General features: G+C 37.7%; 1 protein-coding gene across 1 annotated transcript in view; it reads left to right on the top strand.

Annotated features, from left to right (window-relative positions):
* Positions 1-424: 424 nt before the first annotated feature.
* The window catches only part of LOC149211904 (uncharacterized), a 64,281-nt gene continuing 40,175 nt past the window's right edge, over positions 425-24,530 (top strand). Inside the window, exon 1 of the mRNA XM_089388510.1 lies at positions 425-601. Coding sequence (XP_089244636.1) covers positions 425-601 — 177 coding nt within the window. The remainder of the gene's footprint in view (positions 602-24,530) is intronic.

The following is a 24,530-nucleotide window of genomic DNA, read 5'->3' as shown; positions in this document are numbered from 1 at the left end:
AAGGCTTTGTATAATTCCTATGTATTTCCACCATGTATGATAATACAATATTGTGGGGTTTTTAGCTGAGGCTTTCCCCAAAAGTATTTTCATGTGTATTGTGCCATTGATTCTTATTCTTTTGGCTATATTGTTCAGCTCGATCTTTACGCTTCCGCAAATTGATAGTAGAAGTAGGTTATAGTATTCTGCTTTGAATTATATTGCATTATCGGGTTAACCTATCACAGATTTTCTACACCAGGATCATGATGAGGCTGTTGTGCATAGGCAATAGCTAGAAGAGGCCATCACCAAAGCTTGCAGTGAACTACCGGAGCTCCATACCTAGACAGAGGCAACACCCTAAGAGAAGCTTCAGAAGATTGTGGCAACAGTAAAAGAACCAAAGGTGGAAGTCGATAAAGTCAAATTCGAGCTGGAAATGCAGATCGCAGAGTTGCAGATGAGACTGCACCCAGCAACTCCACCAGAGGTGCGCAAGCAGTGTGAAGCGGATATCAAGGCTTCTATTGAGAATATAGCTACTACAGTCAAGGATTGTAGCCAGACCTTTCAAGACATTATGAAGATATGGGCCTTGCTTCAAGAGGACCCACATGTACAGTAGATACAGGTAGCGATCCGCGACAAGTAGCAACAATTTGATGAAATCAAAGTGACGACATGGACCCTAGTACCTATGCAACGGTTTGCTCGTCTCCAGGAGGGAAAGTTTTTCGAGGGACATATCAATGAGTTGCAGCGAAAGGAACAGATTATTTCAGCACGGACGCAACGATGGGTCGATGAAGCCATTCATCTCTCATAGACAATGGAGAACAAGATGAATATTATAAGGTAGACACAAAGAACCATTGGTCTGGTAACAACAGGTCCGATGACAGAGAAGTTGGTAGAGGAAGTACGATAGGCCCCCATGTAGTGCGCAGAGACACTTCAACCTTTGAAGGATGTACACAACAGTCTCAAATCAAAGATTCAAGACATACCATCTGAGTGACTCAGGACAAGTCACATCTTTATGTTGGGGGCGTATTGGGTAGGGTCCCCCTAGGTCAAAGTTTTGTAAAGAACCCACATTTTGAGGAGTGGAGCATGCTTTGCGCAGTGTTTTAGGAGTCATAGGGGCTTTAGGGTGGGTCAAAGCCCCTTATTTTTTAAAAGGATGGGATCAAGTTGTATGTTTTGAGCTCCTCACATAGTTTATGGACCATGGTATTCTAAGAGAAAAATATATATAAAGGGTTGTCTTAGTAAGTCAAAGAACATCAATTAAGAACATGGATATGTTTTGATGTTTTGAGTCTCTAATTTTCATATCTTTCTGTGTTAGAGCGAATGGGAAGACTCCTGCAGTTGTGTGCGCGGAGACCTTGGTAAGTCTGCAGTTGGGTGCATAGGCCCCGACAACTGTGTGCATAGGGTAAGAAGGATTGTAATTGTGAAGATCTGAAGATAATAAAGATGGTTTTGAAGGTAGATCTGTGTACTTACATTTTGTACTTTATTTTACGCAATTACTATTTACTTTTTTGTTGCGCCATAAAAGATAAGATCAGAGTTAATATATGAATGTTGTTACAGTTATAGTTAAGGTCCATTTATTTATGCACAGTAGATAGTTTTAGATCTGTGAAGTAGTCACTTTTGTATGAATAGACCAGATTTGGTATAATATTAAGTAAGATCGCGTAGCGCAATAATAGATTTGTAGGTGAGTTAGACTTAGTCAATATCCACACTCCATAATCCCTTTGGATGTGGAAACCTGGTTCCAGCATCCCCCAATATCGCCTCAGGTGAGACTGTGGTCTTCGCGAGCAGATCATTATCAAAAGGGATGGTGGTAAATGGTTTGTTGGTTAGCGCAGCTAACTCTGAACCTGGGTCTCAGCCCCTCAAGCCAACAACGGTTGACTGCGAGATGTGTTTATGTTGTTGGATGGTTATGTGGTTGGAGATTTTATGTATATATTACAATCACTATTTTTCTAGAGTAGACAACCTATTGTTTTTGGTGTTTGATTATGTTTTGTAGAGAGTGTCTTGCTACTGGGGATTTTATTGTAGAGTTGAGCCTTGTTGAGCATAGTATTTTGGTCCTCTTGTTTCAAAATGAATGAAATCAAGGTCTTTATAGTGTTGTGGAGAGTGGTCTCTGGAAAGTGGGTTATTTCTAACTTGTAGAAATGACTCTGTGCCAGTGGATGCTAGTAGCAGTGTTGTGAAAGTGGTAACTTTTTCCCAGTGGGAACTGGAATAGTTGGTGGTCAGTAACTCATCGTATTTTCAGATCAAGTCTCATAGCATGTGGTGGAAAGAAAAATTTTGTTTGAGGTCGAGTCTCCTAGCTAGTGGTAGTCGAAAATATATGTAAAATACATTTTCTTGACATAATAGAAGATTTAAAGTAGCACAACAACAACAAGGGTTGTTTTCTCCCGAAAGGGTTTCCACCAAATATCTTATGTTCTGATGTGGTTGATTGTTGTGTTGTACATTGTTTCTCTTATGATTATTTTGTTTTAGCTACTCACTTGATTATATGCTTATGTGATGATCTCTTAATGTGTATATGGTTAAATTATTGCATGAATCAGTTGAAGTTAAAATTGGTAAAAACTGTTCATAAGTCACATTACTTATTCACCCCGCTCTTAGTAGTTCTCAATTCTTCTAACATCTTTATGGTCTCATTTATGTTTCTTCTTATTTACGTGTTTGCACATATGGTTTTTACATGCTCTTTCATGCAATTATGCTAACATCAGTTGAAGAAAAGATCTTGGATCATGCTGGTATCAAAGGTATATCGGATCAATTTGTTAGTGAGCACTCTTCTAATAGCCATATTGTTACCTTTAATTTTCCTTACGACACTAAAACCATTATCTATGGATTTCAATTCAAAGAGACATACCTCATGCTAAATGTTATCTTTTGGTGTTAATAAAGAGATCTAATAAATTATCCTCTTAAATATTCTTTATTCTTAGACTAATATTTTGGAATTGTTGAATGTGCTATGTAATAGGGCCTCTTTTCTTATTGTTTATCAATTGACTAAAGAATTTATTTCTCTCAATATCCCCATAGTGTGTTATCAATTCATCCCTAAAAATGGACCAAGATTCAATACAATCATTTTCTCTTTAATAAAGTCCTTGATACTAGAAAAAATGGTCATTTCCTAAATACAAGGATGCAATATTTACCTTTTGGAAAGTTGGTACTTGATGTATATGAAAAAATTTCTTCATCTAAAATATCAATGTTATAGGATCTTTACTATCAAACTTCCTCATATATAAATTTGGAGTTAGGAAGTTCCTTACTACACCCTCAATGATTCAAATTTGAAGGTAATGACAAATCATGATTATAGGACCCGATCTTTATTTTCTCCACATTTTGATGAATTACTTGCATCTTAATATCTCCTTTATGGAATCTCCCATCTAGGGCACATATGAAGATGGTGGACATGGAGTTTTGCAATTATTATCCTTTTTTTCCAGTTTTTCACTACTTTCATCCATCTTATTTTCCATATATTCCTTATTTCATTCATCTTCTTTTCCATATATTCCTTATTATCATCCAAATCATTACCTGTTATTTACCTAATGTCCAACTCATTAAATTCCTTGTCTAATTTATATAGCTAGTGAAAAAATTGTTCTCTTTCTTGTTGAGTCATAGTTGATCTCTTTAGAAGTTTACATGGAGTAGAAAATTTTGTAACATCCATTTCAATGTGAAAAATATTAATACTCCCCTTTCTATCTTTAACGTAATTTTGAATGAATAAAAATTATCTTCCAATCAAAATTTACATTGTTGATAAGTTATGTACCATTAAACCTTGATTTGGAGATTTTTCTAAAGCTAACATTTCTCTTAATGTATCTATGAAATTTTGGCTTTTATATGTATGAACTTTCATAATTTACTTCTCTAATATATCTTCTCTATGATTCCATGGGTTTGACCAAAATTTGATGTGCCAAGTGAAAGTTATGGTAACTTCCCATATGGAATGCTACATGTTCAATATTTCAATTCTACTTCAATTTTTTACTTAAAATACTAAGGACTGTCTTATTTTCAAATAAGTTAGTGGAACTCAATTTGGACTTTATGATATTTAGATATGATAGTTTTAGCAAGAACACATATTTGAGGCTAGTTCTTGGACTAATAAAAAACCCTAATATGCACAACCTATACACTAAAAACGAAAACATGTCAAAATCCTATCATGAATTGTAGCATTTCAAAACCCAAAAATTATATTTTGTGTACTTACATATGTATTCTCAAAATCTTGAAAAATTATTATTTTGAAACTTCACATAAGAAAGAAAAGTTATAATGAAAATTCCTAGATGAATCATTTGAAACTAATTTCAATACTTGCAAAAATGCCTAACTTCTATAAGACATATCTCAAAAAGTATAATGATATAAAATCCAAAGTGCCTACTCAAGAAATTGAAATATTCACCATCTTAAGATTATCTGATAAAAATAATACTAAAAATTTGAACATGACTCATTTGATATCAATTTTAGCACTAATCACAAACCCTAGCTTCCATAAAATATGTTCTAAAAGATACAATGAACTAAAACTTGAAATTTTTATCACATATATCTCAATATTTCTTCCTACTCTTCTCAAAATTTCATTATTTGAAATCTCCTTAAAAAAAAGGAATTATAACGAAAATACCATGATGTCTTGATTGAAGGAGAAAAACCCTTAGATTGTAGCCTCTAATACCAAATGTTAGACAACAACCTAAAAATATAGAGATAAATCAAACAAAACCTATAGAAATATATAAAAATGAGAAATACATATCTTTGAAGAGCTAACCTCTTTTTACAATATAATAAATGTATAAGATAAGATTATTCTAAAACTAGATATCATTAGTATATTTAGGAGACAAAAGACACAATTATAATTAAATTTCCTAATCTACCACAACAATATAACAATAAAATATAATAACTCAATATATAGAATTTTACATCGATTAATATCAATTAACCCAACAATTTTGTTTTACCACAACAATAAAATATAATAACTCACTATCTAGAAGTTTACATAGATTAATATCAATTAACCCAACTATTTTGTTTGTTATACTCCTTGGTAAACACATTCCTTACGATGGTTGGTTCTCTAGTCAACTAGGCTCCCCTAATAGTGTTTCCAACAAATGGTCATTAACTATTCCTTAACGTAGAAATGCAAGGACCCTCTCTACCTTTTATTTCTCTAAACAATGCAAAGACACGCAATTATATATTTTTCCTAATTAGACTTGGATGATCATATTATAATGCAAAGACACGCCATTATATATTTTGATTCATACCAAATTTTATAACTTAATTACTCTTTAAAACCTCTTAATTACTCTTTAAAACCTCATGAATTAGGAAACTTATAGTGACCTTAGTGCTTGGATTTTCGTCATATTTTAATATAAAAAATAAAGTTTTTAAAATATAATTTATTTTATTGGTCAAAAACTTTATTAATTTTAAAGGACGAACACTAGTATCATCAAATCTTAAGCAATCTATTCATAAAATCATAAATTTTAAATTAAAATAAATATATAAAATTCTAAACTAGATATGAAATAAAATTGATAAATGATATTTGAGTAATAAATTATTGGTAATTTCCCCCGCGGAGGGTGCCCAACTAGGAGGAATGAACGAGAGCATAGGAATGAAATCCCATCATATTAATGAAGGTTGTTGAATGTTGCCTAGGCGGTTCGTTGCATATATGTGCCAACATTTACGGATGGTCAAGCCAAGGGTTAAGGCATGCGAATATGCTTTTTATGATTATTCGATATAGGTAAGTTACTTTATTTAAGTGGAAATTATTGTAGTTAATAATTATTTTTTAGGAAGGGTGGTTAAAACCTTAGATAATGTATGATAATAAACAAAATAAGTTATAATATTAAAGTGAGAATTTTAATATGATGATTTTAATTTTACCTTTTTAATTATAATACTCACTTATGGTATTCACCCATATATTTTGTAAACCATAGTATTTATCCATGGTATCATAATTTATTATATTTACTTATGGTGTCATAATTTATTCTATTTACCCGTGGTATTCACCCATGGATTGTGACACCATGGGTAAATAATAAATTATGACACCATGGGTAAATATAACCAGCCTAGATCCATCTTAACCCCGGATCTATCAAGCATCAAGAGGAATCAAATGAAAATATATTTGATCCATCTTGGAACTTAATAGATGTGAGGTTAAGATCGATCTAGGTTGATTTTTATATACACATCACATATCTAGGTTGGGCCCATCTCTCCCTCTCTCTCTCTCCATCCATCTCTCCTTTTCCCTCAAAAAACCTATATCTCTTCCTTGCTCTTTCTCCATTTCTCTCCCCCATCTCTCTCTCTACCCTCCAACTCTCATTATCTCCCTCCCTCTCTCCTTCTCTCTACCCCCCTCTCTCCCCCCTCCATCTCTATAGCTCCCTCTCTCTCGCTTCCCTTTCTCTCCCTCTCTCTCACCTCTCTCTATCTTCCCTCCTTTCCTCTCTCCCTCTCTCTCCATCTGTACCTTATCACTCCATCTTGTAGGTTTTAACCCCGTACAGAAATTACCTGCATACGAATTCTAAAACACAGAAAATAAACAATGAGAGATCATAACACATAAAACACATATACACAGAGATTTTCCCCTGAATCCCAAAACCAGGACTACCAGCTTGATTTTTCATTATGTTCCTTTCAATGTTATAATACATATTTATACATGCCAAAGCATCCAATACCATGGACCAAAAAACCATTGCATCTAATACCATGGACCGAAAACCATCGCGTCCAAAAAACATGTGCAAAAATCATACACAAAACCATAGGTGGGTCCGCCCAACCTAACATAGGATCAAAAATCAAAATTTTCCAGGGCACTGCTCCAGACCCCATAAAGTGGGGTTACGAGTGCCCTTCAAACCCCCTGTTAACTACGTGGAAAGAATATAACACAACCCATCATTCTCCCACTTGTTGTTTTCTTTCCACAGGGGGCCACAAGAGAGCTTATTCATTTTCCCAGTGCTGAAATGCCCATTGTCTCTCTACACCAAGAGAACTTCTCAGAGCTCACAGATTTTGTTAATGCATCTGCAGTATTCTTCAAAATGTCCACCTTTACCAGCAACACCTTTTTGTCTTCTATCATAACCCTCACAAAGTGATACTAAACATCAATGTGCTTTGTCTTTGAATGATATGCAGGGTTCTTTGCCAAGAAAATTGCACTTTGGCTGTCACAGTCTATCCTTATAGCTTCCTATACTAACCCCATACTTGAACACAATCTCTGCAACCAAACTGCTTCCTTGCTTGCATGAGTGGTTGCCATGTATTCTGCCTCTGTAGTTGATAGTGCCACTACAGATTGTTTCTTACTCATCCAACTGACTGCACCTCCAAATAGGTTAAACACATACCCACTTGTAGATCTTCTCTGATCCAGATCTCCAGCCCAGTCTGCATCAACAAAGCCACGAATATCCAACACTTTGTCCAATCCTGGTCTTCCTTGGTAGCACAAACCATAATCACTAGTGCCACGCAAATACCTGAAAACCCACTTCACTATTGTCCAATGCTCCTTTCCTGGTTTTGACATAAACCTGCTTAATACTCCCACTGCATGTGCAATGTCTGGTCTAGTACAGACCATTGCATACATCAGGCTACCGACTGCACTTTCATATGGAACACGGGACATGTCCTCTTCCTCTTCTTGTGTCTTGGGACATTGTTCAACAGATAACCTCACACCTACAGGAATAGGAACCTTCACCGGTTTACTATCCTGCATATTAAACCTCTGCAGTATTGTCTCGACATACTTCCTCTGGTTTAACCAGAGCTTCCTCTTTGCCCAATCTCTTTTAATTTCCATGCCCAAAATATAGTTTGCAGCACCAAGATCTTTCATGTCGAATTTGGAGGACAATTGGGTCTTCAAATCCTGGATAATTTCTTTGTCATTTCCAACCAGCAACATATCATCCACATGCAAGACCAGATAAATAACATGGTCACCAATTAATTTAAAATACACACAATGATCTGCTTTGCTTCTGGTGAAGCCAAGTCCCTGTATAAATGTATCAAATTTCTGATACCACATCCTTGGTGACTGTTTCAACCCATACAGAGACTTCTTTAACTTGCATACCAGTTCTTTCTTGCCCTTCGCTACAAAGCCTTCAGGTTGCTCTATGTAGATTTCCTCTTCCAGATCCCCGTGAAGAAATGTTGTCTTCACATCCATCTGTTCTACCTCAAAATCAAAAGCAGTAGCAACAGATAAAAGTAATCTAATATAAGTTACCTTGTCAACAGGAGAAAAAATATCACGAAAATCAATTCCCGACACCTAGGAATAACCTTTTGCTACCAACCGAGCTTTGTATTTATCCACTTTTCCTTCTGCATTTGTCTTCTTTTTGAACACCCATTTGCTGCCAATGGGTTTCTGTTGAAAATAATACTGAGAGGGGGGGTGAATCAGTTCATTTCATAATCATATTTGTATATGCTACTTCAGTTACAGGAAACTGCGTATATACTTTGTTGTGTCTAAGGCAACCAGCGTATATCAATGAACTTATGATGCATTAAATGTTGATCTTTAATCAGTGCATCAGAACTTCATTAACCATAAGAACAGTAAACAGGTGCAGTAAAACAGAACAGATCATCACACACATGGATGCAAGATATAAGGTGGAAACCGTGGGTGAAAACCACTTGCTGCAACTCGTCTCTATCTTCTTTTAATAAGAAACTTCTTTTTACAATATTTCTGTACTGGTGTAGTCTTATACTAGTACACAGGCTTCTACCTGTAGAAGGCTACAACCTTCTCTCATTCTCCAGCTTCTTCTAGAAGGAAGCTACAACCCCCTTAGCTCTTGTACTAGCTGATGTACTAGTACGTAGGTGCTGACCTACAGAAGGCTACAACCTTCTCTTTCTTCCAGGGACCACATTTCATAAATTTTCAGACTGGATCCATCAATCAAACATCAAATATATTTGCATCAAGCAATCCCCTTTGCACCAACCAAAACTGAATCAATCAATCACTTCTCTGAATGCTGTAACCAGAATACAGTAATAGTAACCAGACACCAATCCTGAACCCAGAATACTGCAGCAATAAACAGAAGTAGCTAAAACATATTTTATGAGACGTACGCTACTTCAAGATGAAGAACCTGCATGCATACGCTTCTGTATTAAGGCAAACCATCATATACGCTATTTTGAATTACCAAACCAACGTGTATACACGTCTTTGCTGCACCGAACCTGCGTACATATATATAAAAGATAATTTACCCTTTTCAATTATTCAGACATCAGTTATACCCAGATTATTAGATTTATAGATCAAGTCATGCGTCAAATATAACAGATCAAAAATCACACAAAGATACTTTTCTTCAAGCCTTAAGATCTTGACCCATCAAGAGAACTTATCCTTCTCCTAGCGTTCAGGTTCCTCCTTAATTCAGATCCAGCTATGCACCATAACCCAATGAACAATATTCTAGATCTTGCTCTTCATAAGATATTCAATCCTTGAGTCAGTACCTTTGCCTAGTGATCTCCTTCCCTTTTTATAGTCTTAGGCCTTACTCAATACCATGGTCCAAAACCACTTAGAACTAATACTTAGGACCCAATACCTGGGTTCAACACTTCGGACGCGATACCATGGTCCAAAACTGTAGGTCCAAATACCATGGACTAAAAATAAGCTTTCCCACATGTACGCACTTTTTCGTGCATGAAAGTGTGTGCATACGCATACGCGACTTTTGATCAGCGATCCCGTGTGTATACACGCCTTGATTAAGTGGAAACTGTGTATATCTCTTTTTCTTTTATTCTGAGAGCCTGAACTGTGATCTGTCATCTGTGTGAGTTGCCATCAAGGACAACACCTGTGTCATAGTGCCAAACCAATGTCATAATGCCAACAATCTCCCCCTTTGGACTTGATGGCAACCCCAAGTCACTCAAAGTCATTCTCCCCCTTTGTCATCAAGGGCAAAGGGTTATGCTCCCCCTGAGTACATTCTGAAATCTTCTGCTCTGCTCTGCTGTCCATGCTCCCCCTGACTGTAGGCAAGGTCTACAACAAGATGTTCTACAAGAAAGAACATGACTCTATAGATGACCTTCCTATCACCAAAGACTCATACATACATCCATCTCCCAACCAAGTGGGGATACACCAATATTGACCAATCCACCCAACCAAGTGGGGATACACCAAAAGTTTACACATGATAAAACAAGAACATTACATCATCCATCCCAGGCATAGTGGGAAAACCAAAATAGGACATTACATGACCTTGATAATAAAAGAAATACATGACATAGAGACTAAATATCTAAGATAAGACTATGATAGTCATCATCAACTAACATCAACAACATTTGTCAATCATCATTCAGACCGGCAACCATGTTCTTCCTCTGCACCTGTTCCATATGAACAAAAACAGCTGTGAAATTGATCCAAGATCTTCTAAAATAATGCCAACAATTCATTATTAGAAGTATATGCTCCCCCTGAACCTGTGTCAAATGGATCTCTGTCAGATCCATATTAGACTCTTTTCATCCTGAGTCTGGCCCCACATATACGCGACTGTATCCACAGAAACCGGCATATGTACACGGATACACTTCATGAAACTCGCGTACAACCACTGTTCTCTGAAACAGATAATTTCAACAGCAAGATGATGCATCAACTACTCCCAGCTTCTGTCTAAGGTATTCAAATGTCTCCCTGGGCAGTGGTTTGGTGAATATATCAGCAACCCGTTCCTTGGAGGGAACATACTCCAATTTGACCTTTTGTTTTAGCACTTGTTCTTGGAGAAAATGATATTTGATAGGTATGTGATTGGTCTTTGAATGCATGACAGGATTCTTTGAAATACTGATTGCACTTGTATTATCACATAAAATAGAGATAGGTGGAGTACAAGTGATTTGAAAATCTTGCAAAGTTTGCATCATCCAAAGGAGTTGTGTGCAGCAAGATACATCAGCCACATATTCCGCTTTAGCTGTAGATAAAGCAATTGAACTTTGTTTCTTTCTGAACCAAGATACTAATCTAGAACCCATAAAGAATGCACCTCCACTAGTGCTTTTTCTGTCATCCACGCTTCCTGCCCAATCTGCATCTGTATATGCATGAAGTGCGAGATCTGTATCTCTAGGATACCATAAGCCATAGTTTTGTGTTCCTTGATGATATTTGAAAATCATTTTAACCGCTTGAAGGTGTGCTTCTTTTGGATTTGCCTGGAATCTTCCAACTATTCCCACTGCATGCATGATGTCTGGTTGGGTACCTGTCAAATAGAGCAGACTACCAATCATGGATCTATAGGTTGGTTGATGTAATGTTGCTGAATCATCATTTGTGTTGAGGCTGCATCCTGTTACCATATGGGTACATACTGGTTTCGAATCTTCCATGCCCTATTTCTTCAAGATCTGCTTGAGGTACTTGGTTTGTGATAAAAAGATACCGTCTTTATTTTGTTGGACTTGTAAACCAAGAAAATATGTCAACTCACCAAGCAAGGACATTTCAAATTCTTTCTGCATCACCAAAGCAAAGTTTTGACTCATGGCTTCTTCATTGCTACCAAAGATGATATCATCAACATACACAACAAGTATTAGCAATTTATTATTATCAATTTTTATATATAGATTGCTATCTGCTGATCCTTTTGAAAAACCTTGTTGGAGGTATTTGTCCAAATGATAATACCAAGCCCTTGGAGCTTGTTTAAGACCATAGAGTGCCTTCTTAAGTCTGCATACAAGTTTTGGATCATTTCCAAGGATGAATCTATCTGGTTGCTCAATATACACTTCTTCTTCTAAGTCTCCATTTGAAAAGGCAGATTTCACATCCATTTGAAATACTTTGAACTTCTGAAAGCTAGAAAGAGCAAGGAACATTCTTATGGCTTCAAGTCTAGCAACTGGTGCAAAAGTTTCTTCAAAGTCTATACCTTCTTGTTGAGCATACCCTTTACAAACAAGTTTGGCCTTGTTTCTAATAACATCTCCATTTTCATTCAACTTGTTTTTGAATATCCATTTGGTCCCTATGACATTCTTATCATTTGGTCTTGGAACTAACTCCCAAGTGTTATTCTTTTCAATCTGATCAAGTTCTTCATTCATGGCCTTGACCCAACATTCATCTTTGCATGCTTCACTTACATTTCGTGGTTCAATGGAGGAGAGCAATGCTAGATAGCTTGAAGCTTATGAAATAGTTCTTCTTGTTTGTACACCTGCCTCTTTCTGCCACAAAATTTGAGTCTCTGGATGATTCTTCTAGACATAACTGGATGGAGTCTTATCTGTTCTTCTGGTGCCCCATATGTTTCTTCTTCATCATAAGTCTGATTTGATGTTGAAGGATAGTCCTCATCATCTTCGAAATCTTCAGATTTTTTCTGCCTAGGATTGTTTCCTTCTTCATCAACCACTACATCAATACTTTCAACAATTTTTCCAAGTCTTTTATTGTAACACTTATATCCTTTGTTGTGGGGAGAGTAACCAAGGAGAATGCCTTCATCTGCTCTAGGTTAAAACTTGCCAAGGTTTTCATCAGTCCTTTTGATGTAACATTTGCTTCCAAAAATTTTGAAGTATTTTACCGTAGGAGTCTTACCATACCAAAGTTCATGAGGAGTCTGAGTGTTGTTCACTCGGACTTTTTTATTGTTGAGAATAGTAACGGCAGAAAATGCAGCTTCACCCCAGAAGGTTGCGGGAGTTCCAAACTCATCAAGCATAGCACGAGCCATTTGTTGAACCATTCCGTTCATCCTTTCTACTACTCCATTTTATTGAGGAGTCCTTGCAGTAGAGAATTCCCTTATTATTCCATGTTCTTCACAAAAATTGAAAAATTAATTCGAGGTAAATTCCCCTCCTTGATCAAACCTGAGGCATTTGATTCTGCGATCTGATTCGTTTTCAACCAAGGCTTTGAATGCTTTGAACTTTTCGAAAGCTTTGTCTTTATGTTTCAGAAGTCCTATCCAACACATCATGGAAAAGTCGTCAATGAACAATATGAAGTACTCTTCTCCTCGAGGTGACGTTTTCCTGGATGGACCACATACATCAGTATGGACAAGTTCAAGTGGCTTACTAGCTGATCCTTCCTTCTTAGGGAAATTAGTTCTGGTTTTCTTGCCAAACTGACATGATTTTCATATTGTATTGTCTGGAATTCTGATGTCAGGGAGATCACGAACCACCTGATATTTGCATGCTTTCCTTATCTGAGAGAAGCTTAGATGCCCCAATCTTCTGTGCCATAGCCAGTGTTCATCATTCTTGCTTAGATAGCATTGTTGTTGTCCTCCCTTGAGTATGTATAAATTATTTGGAGTTCTTATGCCTTTGATCACTGTTTCTCCTGTATCAAGCTCACGAACAATACATCCATTTGATCGAAATATTACCTCATTTCCTTGATCACACATTTGACTGACACTCAATAGATTATGCTTTAAGCCATCAACATACATAACATTTCCAGCTTTTACCTTTTCTTTCAAAAGAATAGAACCTTTATCTTTTATGAGTGCAGGGGTGTCATTTCCAAATGAGACCTTCCTTTCCTTTTCTAAGGCACTATATCACTGAAGTTTTTCTTTATCACCTGTCATATGTTTCGAGCATCCACTGTCGATGTACCACTAATTTTCTTGTCCTTCCGCATATAAGGCTATACCACATATTTCTAGTTGTGGTTCTTTCTTTCTCCATGTTTTGGGACTCAATGAAGCTTGCTCCTTCTGAGTTATTTGCCGAAACCTACTCCTGCATTAAGAATATTCATGACCGAAGTTGTTACAAATATAACATTCTATTTCATTTTCAAAACAGAAAAGTTATTGTAGGTCCTTTTCATGATCCCAATCATACTCCTTTGATTTCGTGCTTCTCTAGTCGTGATGGTCTTTTAGGCAACACATTGAGCAGCTTTGTGTCCAAAGTTATGACAAGAGAAACATTGGCCATTGAAGAAATTCCTGCGATTATCAAACCTACCGTCCAGGTGATTGTAGTTTCCATAGGCAAATTGAGAATGATTTACCTGCAGTTGGTTGTAACTTTTGTTCATCCTTGAAGTAGATTGCCCCTGATTTACTTGGTGATCTCTGTTCATCCTTGAAGTAGATTGACCCTGATTTACCTGGTGATCTGCTTTATGCCTTTGATGTCAATCGTCAACCTGTTCACTTCTCCTTGCTGCATCTAGATAACTTTTGGAGGTGGACGGCTTCTGTGCTTGAGATGCTTCTTCAGAATATCCAAGACTTGTCTTGATTAGAGGAGAATGATGTACTTTGATAATATCATCTAAATTTTCAGATCCTTTAGAAAATCTAAGATTAAGAGCTTTTGTTTTCTCAATATCTTTTCTAAGTCCCACAATTTCACATTCTAACTTTTCATTGTGTTTTTCCCTTTCAGCAAGTTGGAATGTCAGAGTATCTATGATCATACTCTTTTCTTCTAAATAGATTTTAAGTTTAGAAATTTCTTCATAGAGATCATCTTCATCTATAGCATCCAAGAAATCATCATCTTCAAAAGCCATCAAAAGTCTATAATCATTACATTGTTCATCTTCATCACTAATTAAAAATCCATCACTGTCTTCATGTGTATAATAGCTCTTCTTACTTACATTCTGTTTTCTGTTCCATCTAACTGGTTCCTTACCTTTGTCAAGCTTATCTTTATGAGGACACTTGGCTGCATAGTGACCGACTCTTCCACTCCCAAAACATTTGAAAGGTAACTTACCTCTGAATCTTCCAGAACCCCATTGGAGGTTCTTGACAAAGTTTGATTCTTCCTCTCCTTCTGACATATGTCCTGACTCATTGTAATCTCCTTTTCCTGATGCTTTGAATGCGGCTTCTCTCCTATCTGATGGTCCCCCTTTTCTGATTTCGAAAGCAGTTAGGATTCCGTGCAGTTGTGACATGGTAATTCTCTGTAGATTCTGCTTTTCTTCTATGGCAGAAATTTTTTATTCAAACTTAGAAGACAAAGATCTTAGAACCTTTTCAACCAAAGTAACTTCTTTTATCTCTTCACCCAAGTTTTTCATATGATTAACAATCTCATCTATACGTCAGAAATAATTAGCCACACTTTCATCATTGTGCATTCTGAGATTTTCATATTGAATTCTGAGAGATTGTAGTTTTGCACGTTTTACCTGATCATCTCCTTCATAGCTTAGAACAATCTTGTCCCATATTTCTTTTGCAGTTTTGAGCTGCATAACCTTGATGAATTCTGATTGAGATAAACTCCCTAATAGAGTATTGACAGCCTTTGCATTTGTTTCATACTACTTCTTACCAGCTGTATCTGTAGGAGTTGTTGATGGAAATGTGTATCCTACTTCCATGATATCCCAAACCTCTGTACCAAGAGATTGAAGATAGGTTGTGATTCTTACCTTCCAATAGACAAAGTTGCTCCCATCAAAGATTGGTGGCCTGATAGATGCCTCCTTTTCGTAGTTGCTCATGATGATAGATCTTCCTTCAAGTGATCAAGCTTCTTCTGAAGGACCTGCTCTGATACCAATTGTTGAAAATAATACTGAGAGGGGGGGGGGGGGTGAATCAGTATTATCAAATCAATTATTTTTCATTTCATAATCATATTTGTATACGCTACTTCAGTTATGGGAAACTACGTATATACGCTGTTGTGTCTAAGGCAAACAACGTATATCAGTAAACTTATGATTAATTAAATGTTGATCTTTAATCAGTGCATCAGAATTTCATTAACCATAAGAACAGTAAACAGGTGCAGTAAAACAGAATAGATCATCACACACATGGACACAAGATATAAGGTGGAAACCCAATGTGGGTGAAAACCACCTGCTGCAATTCGTCTCTATCTTCTTTTAATAAGAAACTTCTTGTTAGAAAATTATATATTACGGAGCAATGGAACACATAAAATATTACAGAAATATAAATAGAGAAAAAGCATAGAACAAGAGAGACACAGATATACGTGGTTCACCCAGTTTGGGCTATGTCCACCCCGAACAGCCAGTCCTTCCTTTCTATTATCCAGCAAAATGAAGAGACACAACCTACAGCAGATCCGCTGTAATATCCTCTGTTTTCTCTCACAGTCTCACCTCTCTGCTTCTCGCTCGAAGAATACACATCTATTACACAACCTCAATACAATGCCCTCATATGAAGAGAGGGGTTGCCTTTTAGGGCAAAAAACCTTAAACTAAACATAAGTTCTACCGTCAGATCATTCGCCTAATGAACGACCCAGATTGACTAGAAATTACTATACTTTTACAAGGCAATTTTACATATGTTTTTTAGCTTCGGGGGCGCTGCCCCCGAACCCCTGCCAGGGGACTACTAGACCCCAGACCCCTGCGGGGGGAGAAGTCCCAACTCACACCCCCCCCCCCATGGAGGGGTGTACAAACTTCCTGGGGTATACATCCGGCTGAAACAAAGACCTCTGGACAATCATGCTCCACATCCAACAATCTCCCACTTGGAGAATGATTGTAGCAACTCCATTGCTGCTTCATTTGCTGGACAATGACTCCTCTTTAGACCTGGCTGTTTCTCATCTTCATCGTCATCCTTGAAGACCAATTGAAACTGAGCATATTCTCAGTTTCTCCCTGGTTACAACTTTTGTTAGCATATCTGCAGGATTCTGGCTAGTGTGTATCTTTTCCAGCTTCAACTCTCCATCTTCCAACACTGATCGTATGAAATGGTACTTGAGCTGTATGTGTTTAGTCCTGGAGTGAAATGCAGAGTTCTTTGCAAGATGAATGGGACTTTGGCTATCACTGTATAACATGCCCATATCATGCTCCTTACCTAATTCACCCATAAACCTTTGTAACTAAATCATTTCTTTACTAGCCTCTGTAGCAGCAACATACTCTGCTTCTGTTGTTGAAAGTGCAACAACACTTTGGATTTTTGAAACCCAACTGACAGCTGTTCCACCAACAGTAAATACATATCTTGTAGTGCTCCTCCTATTATCTCTGTCACCTACCATATCTGCATCAACATATCCCTGTAGAGAAATGTTTGAACCATCAAAGCATAATGCTTGATTTGTGGTACCTTTCAAATATCTGAGAATCCATTTCACTGCCATCCAATGTTCCTTTCCTAGATTGTTCATGTACCTGCTTACAACTCCCACTGCATGTGCAATATCAGGCCTTGTGCAGACCATTGCATACATTAAGCTTCCAACTGCTGATGCATATGGAACTTTAGACATATAACCCATGTCTTCTTGGGTCTTTGGGCACATTTCCTTACTAAGTTTGAAATGGCTAGAAAAAGGTGTACTAACTGGTTTTGCATTGTGCATATTAAATCTTTTCAACACCTTTTGTATGTACTCATTCTGAAACAATGTTAATTTGTGATTTTTCCTGTCTCTAGTGATTCTCATACCAAGGATTTGTTTTGCAGCTCCCAAATCCTTCATTGCCAATGAATTTGCCAATTTTCTTCTGAGCACATTTATTTCCTGCATGTTAGACCCTGCAACAAGCATGTCATCTACATACAATAACAATATAATATAGCTTCCATCATTTTGCTTTTTTAGATAAACACAATGATCAGAGTGACATCTAGTATAACCTTGTTCAGAAATAAACTTGTCAGATTTTAGATACCACTGCCTTGGAGTCTGTTTTAAGCCATGCAGGCTCTCCTTCAACCTGAATTCTAGTTTCTCCTTCCCTTTCACCTCATATCCTTGTGGCTACTGCATGTATATATCTTCCTCTAAATCCCCATGGAGAAAGGCTATCTTTACATCTAACTGCTTAAGATGCAAATCTTCAACTGCTACTAGACTTAAAATAGTTCTAATTGAAGTCATTTTAACAACATGAAAAAATATTTCATCAAAATCAATACCTTTCTTCTGTGCAAACCCCTTCACAACAAGTCTAGCTTTGTACCTCTGTTTTCCTCCATCTTCTTCCTTCAGCGTGTAAACCCATTTATTCTTCAATGTAGTTTTTCCTGCTGGCAACCTGACTAAGTCCCAAGTCTAGTTATGTATTACGAAGTCCATCTCTTCTTCCATGGCTACCTCCAACTTCTTCTTGCTTTCAACCTGCATTTCTTCTTCATAACATTCGGGTTCACTAGAATCAGTGAACAATAAATAATATAATGAAGGAGAGTATCGTTCAGGGGGTCTACTTATCTTGGTAGATCTTCTAACACCACTTTCTGGTGTTTGGGGTGCCTGTTGTTGTTGTGGTGGTTGATGTTGTTGTGGTTGTTGATTATTATTATTTTCAAGCAACTTTACTTTTTCAGTGATTTCATCAAGAACTGCATATTCCTTGTTTTCTTTTTCCTGTTTTTTTTCCTGCAACTGATTCTTATACAAGACCTTTTCATTGAATATTACATCTCTACTCCTAATGATTTTGTGATTTTCGTAATCATATAAGCGATAACCAAAATCATTAACACCATATCCAATAAAGGTACATTTCTTTGACTTTGCCTCAAGTTTTGTTCTATTTTCTTTATCAATATGGACAAAGGCCTCACAACCAAAAGGCTTTAAAAAAGAGTAGTTTACCTTTTTACCTGTCCATGCTTCCTCTGGAACACCACCATCCAAGGAACTTGAAGGCCCTCTATTTATTAAATAAACAGTAGTATCTACAGCAACTGCCGAAAACTGTAAAGGCAATCTTGCGTGCAATCTCATGCACCTTACATGCTCCATGATTGTTTTGTTCATCCTTTCTGACACACCATTTTCTTGTGGTGTTCTTGGAACTGTCTTCTCTCTGTGAATTCCATGCTCTGAACAGTACCTATCAAACTCTTTGCTGCAATATTCACCTCCATTGTCTGATCTAAGACACTTCAATTTATTTCCTGTCTCAATCTCAACTAGAGCTTTCCATTTCTTGAAAGTATCAAATACATCAGATTTATTCTTAATACAATAAATCCAAGTTTTTCTAGTTGCATCATCAATAAAAGTAACATAATAACAAGAGCCATCGAGAGATGATACCTGAGTAGGTCCCCATACATCTGTATGCACAAGCTCTAATTTTTCGCTCTTCTTTTCTTTCCCAACTTTGAGAAATCTGACTCTCTTCTGTTTTCCATAGATGCAATTCTCACAGAAGTCCAAATCAACATTTTTCAAACCCGGCAACAAATTCCTTGAGTGAAGAATCTTCATCCCCTTTTCAGTCATGTGTCCGAGCCTATGATGCCATAATGTTGCATCTGCTCCTTTGGAAGTTAAAGCATTAACAGAGTTAGAAATACCATTGCATAAATACAATGTACCAACTTTTTCACCTTTTGCTATTACCAGGGCTCCTTTGGTGACCTTCCAAGCTTTATCTATGAAAGTTGTCACACAACCTTCACTGCCTAACTGCCCTTTTGAAATCAGATTTTTCTTCAGATCTGGAACATGCCTTACCTCCTTTAGTAGCCATTGGTTTCCATTCTGCTGTTTTACAAGAACTTTACCCATTCCAACAATTTTACAGGGTTTATCATCACCCAAACGAACTTGTCCAAAATCTCCTTGAACATAGTCATGAAAGTATTTCTTATCAGTTGTGGCATGGAATGAGGCCCCTGAATCTACCACCCATGAATCAGTAATATTTTCAAAGGAAAGAATCAAAGCATCTTGTAACACCTCACCTGTCACATTTGCTTCATGATTGTTTTCTTGCTGTGCATCTCCTTCTTTTCCCTTCCGAGATCTACAGTATTTCTTTAGGTGTCCTTTCTTTCCGAATTTCCAGCACACTATCCCTGATCTGGACTTGTATTTGCCTTTCATTGATTTACTGCGATATCCTGAGCTCTTTCCTCTTTCCATTTTTCTTCCCCAAGACTCTGCACTCAAAGCATTACTCGATGTCTCACCAGAGCTTTTCCATCGCATTTCGTCGCTAGGGATAGCACTGAAAACATCATCAAACTTTAAAGTACTAGATCCAGAAACAGAGTTACCAATGACCATTACTAAACTACTCCAACTTTCTGGTAATGAGCATAAGAATAACAGAGCTCTAACTTCATCATCAAAGTTTACCCCTACAGAACATAACTAACTTGTAACAGTATTAAAATCATTTAAATGGTCTGCAACAGATCCACCTTCCGACATCTTCATATTAAATAACCGTTTCATAAGAAATACCTTGTTTGAGGCCGAGAGTTTTTCATATAGTTTCTCCAACGCCTTAATCAAACCCTATGTCATTGTTTCCTTCGAAATGTTGAAGGCGACTGACGCTGTGAGGTACAACCGTACTGTTCCAAGTGCTTTCTATCGAGAAGGTTCCATTCTTCATCTGTCATACCCGTCGGCATCTTTATTTTTCCACCCAATGGTAGGTATAGATCTTTTTGATACAAATAATCTTCCATCTACATCTTCCACAGCAAGAAGTTTTGGCTGTTAAATTTCTTGACCCTAAACTTACCATCTTCCGCCATTGCTCCCACTTGAACGAGGAACCCTTATTTCCTGCGAGTTTATCAGCCAAATAGACCTTCGGCTTTGATACCAGTTGTTAGAAAATTATATATTTCGGAGCAATGGAACACATAAAATATTGCAGAAATATAAACACAGAAAGCGCATAAAACAAGAGAGACATAGATATACGTGGTTCACCCAGTTTGGGCTACGTCCACCCCAAACAGCCAGTCCTTCCTTTCTATTATCCAGAAAAATGAAGAGACACAACCTACAGCAGATCCGCTGTAGTATCCTCTGTTTTCTCTCACAGTCTCACCTCTCTGCTTCTCGCTCGGAGAATACACATCTATTACACAGCCTCAATACAATGCCCTCATATGAAGAGAGGGGTTGCCTTTTAGGGAAAAAAACCCTAAACTAAACATAAGTTCTACCATCAGATCATCCGCCTAATGAACGACCCAGATTGACTAGAAATTACTATACTTTTACAAGGCAATTTTACATCTGTTTTTAGCTTCGAGGGCGCTGCCCTTGAACCCCCGCCGGGGGACCGCTGGCCCCCAAACCTCCCATCCCGAGGGGGATCGGCCCCCACGAACCCTCGTGGGGGGGACAAGTCCCCCCCCCCCCCCCCCGCACCGCCTCGCATGGAGGGGTGTACAAACTTCCTAGGGTATACATCCAGCTGAAACAAAAACCTCTGAACAATCATGCTCCACATCGAACACTTCTTTTTACAATATTTTTGTACTGGTGCAGTCTTATACCAGTACACAAGCTTCTACCTGTAGAAGGCTACAACCTTCTCTCATTCTCCAGCTTCTCCTGGAAGGGAGCTACAACCCCCTTAGCTCTTGTACTAGCTGATGTACTAGTACGTAGGTGCTGACCTACAGAAGGCTACAACCTTCTCTTTCTTCCAAGGACCACGTTTTATAAATTTTCAAACTGTATCCATCAATCAAACATCAAATATATCTACATCAAGCAATCCCCTTTGCATCAACCAAAACTGAATCAATCAATCTCTTCTCTGAATGTTGTAACCAAAATACAGTAATAGTAACCAGACACCAATCCTGAACCCACAATACTGTAGTAATAAACAGAAGTAGCTAAACATATTTTATGAGATGTACACTACTTCAAGATGAAGAACCTATTGGCATACGCTTCTGTATTAAGGCAAACCATCGTATACGCTGTTTTGAATTACCGAACCAGCATGTATATGCGCCTTTGCTACACCGAACCTACGTACATATCTATAAAAGATAATTTACCCTTTTCAATTATTCAGACATCAGTTATACCCAGATTATTAGATTTATAGATCAAGTCATGCGCCAAATATAACAGATCAAAAATCACACAAAGATACTTTTCTTCAAGCCTTAATATCTTGACCCATCAAGAGAACTTATCCTTCTCCTAACGCTCAGGTTCCTCCTTGATTCAGATCTAGCAATGCACCATAACCCAATGACCAGTATTCTAGATCTTGCTCTTCATAAGATATTCAATCCTTGAGTCAGTACCTTTGCCTAATGATCTCCTTCCCTTTTTATAGTCTTAGGACTTACTCAATACCATGGTCCAAAACCACTTAGAACCAATACTTGGGACCCAATACCTGGGTTCAATACTTCGGACGTGATACCATGGTCCAAGACCATAGGTCCAAATACCATGGACTAAAAATAAGTTTTCCCACATGTACGCGCTTTTCCGTGCATGAAAGTGCGTGCATACGCATACGCAACTTTTGATCAACGATCCCGCATGTATATGTGAACTGTGATCTGTCATCTATGTGAGTTTCCATCAAGGACAACACCTGTTTCATAGTACCAAACCAGTGTCATAATGCCAACAGTTTCCTTCCAGCTAGCAACTCCACCAAATCCCAAGCCTCATTTTTGTGCAAAGATGCGATTTCATCAACCATGGCCTCTTTCCAGAGTTTTCCATCCTCTGAATCTACTGCTTCCTTCACAGTTATGGGATCATCATCAGTAATAGATAAAGAAAAATTTGAACAGAAAGCAGATGGACTATATCTTTCAGGCTGCCTTCTTTCTCGAATTGATCTTCTCACAGCCGGAGTTTATGGCTCTTCATCTTCTGGTTCCTCCTTTGCTGTAGAGTTTGATTCTTCCTCCTTTAGCTTAAAATCTATCTTCTCAGGTTCCTTTCGTTGGAATTCATGTTTAATAACATCTTTCACCTCTCTGAACACCACATCTCGGTTGTACACAACCTTCCGTGTGACTGGGTTCCAAAGCTTATAACCCTTTAAACCATCATTATATCCAATAAAGATGCACTTTTAAGATTTACTATCCAACTTGGTTCGTTTCTCCTTTGGAACATGTACATATGCATCACATCCAAATACCCTCAGATCTGAAAGAGAGGGTTTCTTACCAGTCCATACCTCTTGTGGAGTCTTATCCTCCAATGCTAATGAAGGTGACCTATTGACCAGGTAACATGCAGTATCCACCACCTCTGCCCAAAATTCCTATCCTAATCCGGCACCACTGAGCATGCTTCTTTCCCTTTCCATCAACGTCTTATTCATTCTTTCTACAACTCCATTTTGTTGAGGTGTATATGGAGTAGTCTTCTGCCGTGCTATACCACACTTCTTACAGAATTCTTCAAATTCCTTACTACAAAACTCTCCACCGTTATCTGTCCTCAGCACCTTTATCTTCTTCTCTGTCTGGTTTTCCACCAGAGCCTTAAATTCTTTAAACCTGTCAAAGACTTCAGATTTCTTCTTAAGGAAATATATCCATGTACTCCTTGAGAAGTCATTTATAAATTATACATAGTACACAGACTTACCCAGTGATGCAACCTTCACAGGTCCAAACACATCACTGTGCACAAGTTCTAATATCTGTTTCACCCTCTTACTACCAGAGGGGAAACTCACCCGATTCTACTTCCCATATACACAATTTTCACAGAAATCAAAATCGAGAGAGCTATTACTCATACCTTCTACCATACCTTTACCATGAAGTATCCGAAGGCCCTTTTCTCCAATATGTCCAAGCCTTTGATGCCACAACATGGTCTTCTCTCCAAAGACCACTATATTTTTTGCTCCACTTTCAGGAACCACAGAACTATTGCACCCATCAATAACAGTGCTACCTTGTAGCTTTTACAGAGTTCCAATCCAAACTCCCCGCATCAATACCAGTGCTCCCCGAACCATCTTGCAGGTATCCTTCTCGAACACTGTTTTTACACCTGCATCATCCAACTTGCTAACAGAAATCAGATTTCTAGCTAGTGCAGGAATATGTAGGACACCTGGAAGCATTCTAACCCTTCCACCTTGCAACTTCAACTTTACTTTTTTGCGACCAATGATTCTAGCCTTCCTATCATCCCCCAAGAAGACATCACCACCATCATATTTCTCATACTCGCAGAACCACTCTCTATGGGGAGTGAAGTGAAAGGATGCACCTGAGTCAATCAACCATGCCTCATGATCTACATGTGTACTTGAAGAAGCCAAGTACACATCCCCACCTTCATCTGAGGTGGTTTTCGCCTCTGCAGAAGGAGCCTCATCAGATCCCTTTCCTTTGTCAGGAGCTTTAGATTTACAGTCCCTTTTGTAGTGCCCTTCCTTTCCACATTTCCATCACACCACCTTTACAGGTTTTCCTGGAGATTTAGATCTCCCTTTAGATTTAGATCTCCCACTCGATGAATTATTTTTGTTTCTGTTCTGGGACCTTCCTCATACAGACAAGGCATCACCA

The sequence above is a fragment of the Pinus tabuliformis genome, chromosome 1_1, assembly GCF_031772625.1.
Source record: "Pinus tabuliformis cultivar Carrire ecotype Pingquan chromosome 1_1, CPIR1, whole genome shotgun sequence".
NCBI classification, from domain to species: Eukaryota; Viridiplantae; Streptophyta; class Pinopsida; order Pinales; family Pinaceae; genus Pinus; species Pinus tabuliformis.
This window is presented reverse-complemented; position numbering and strand designations above follow the sequence as displayed.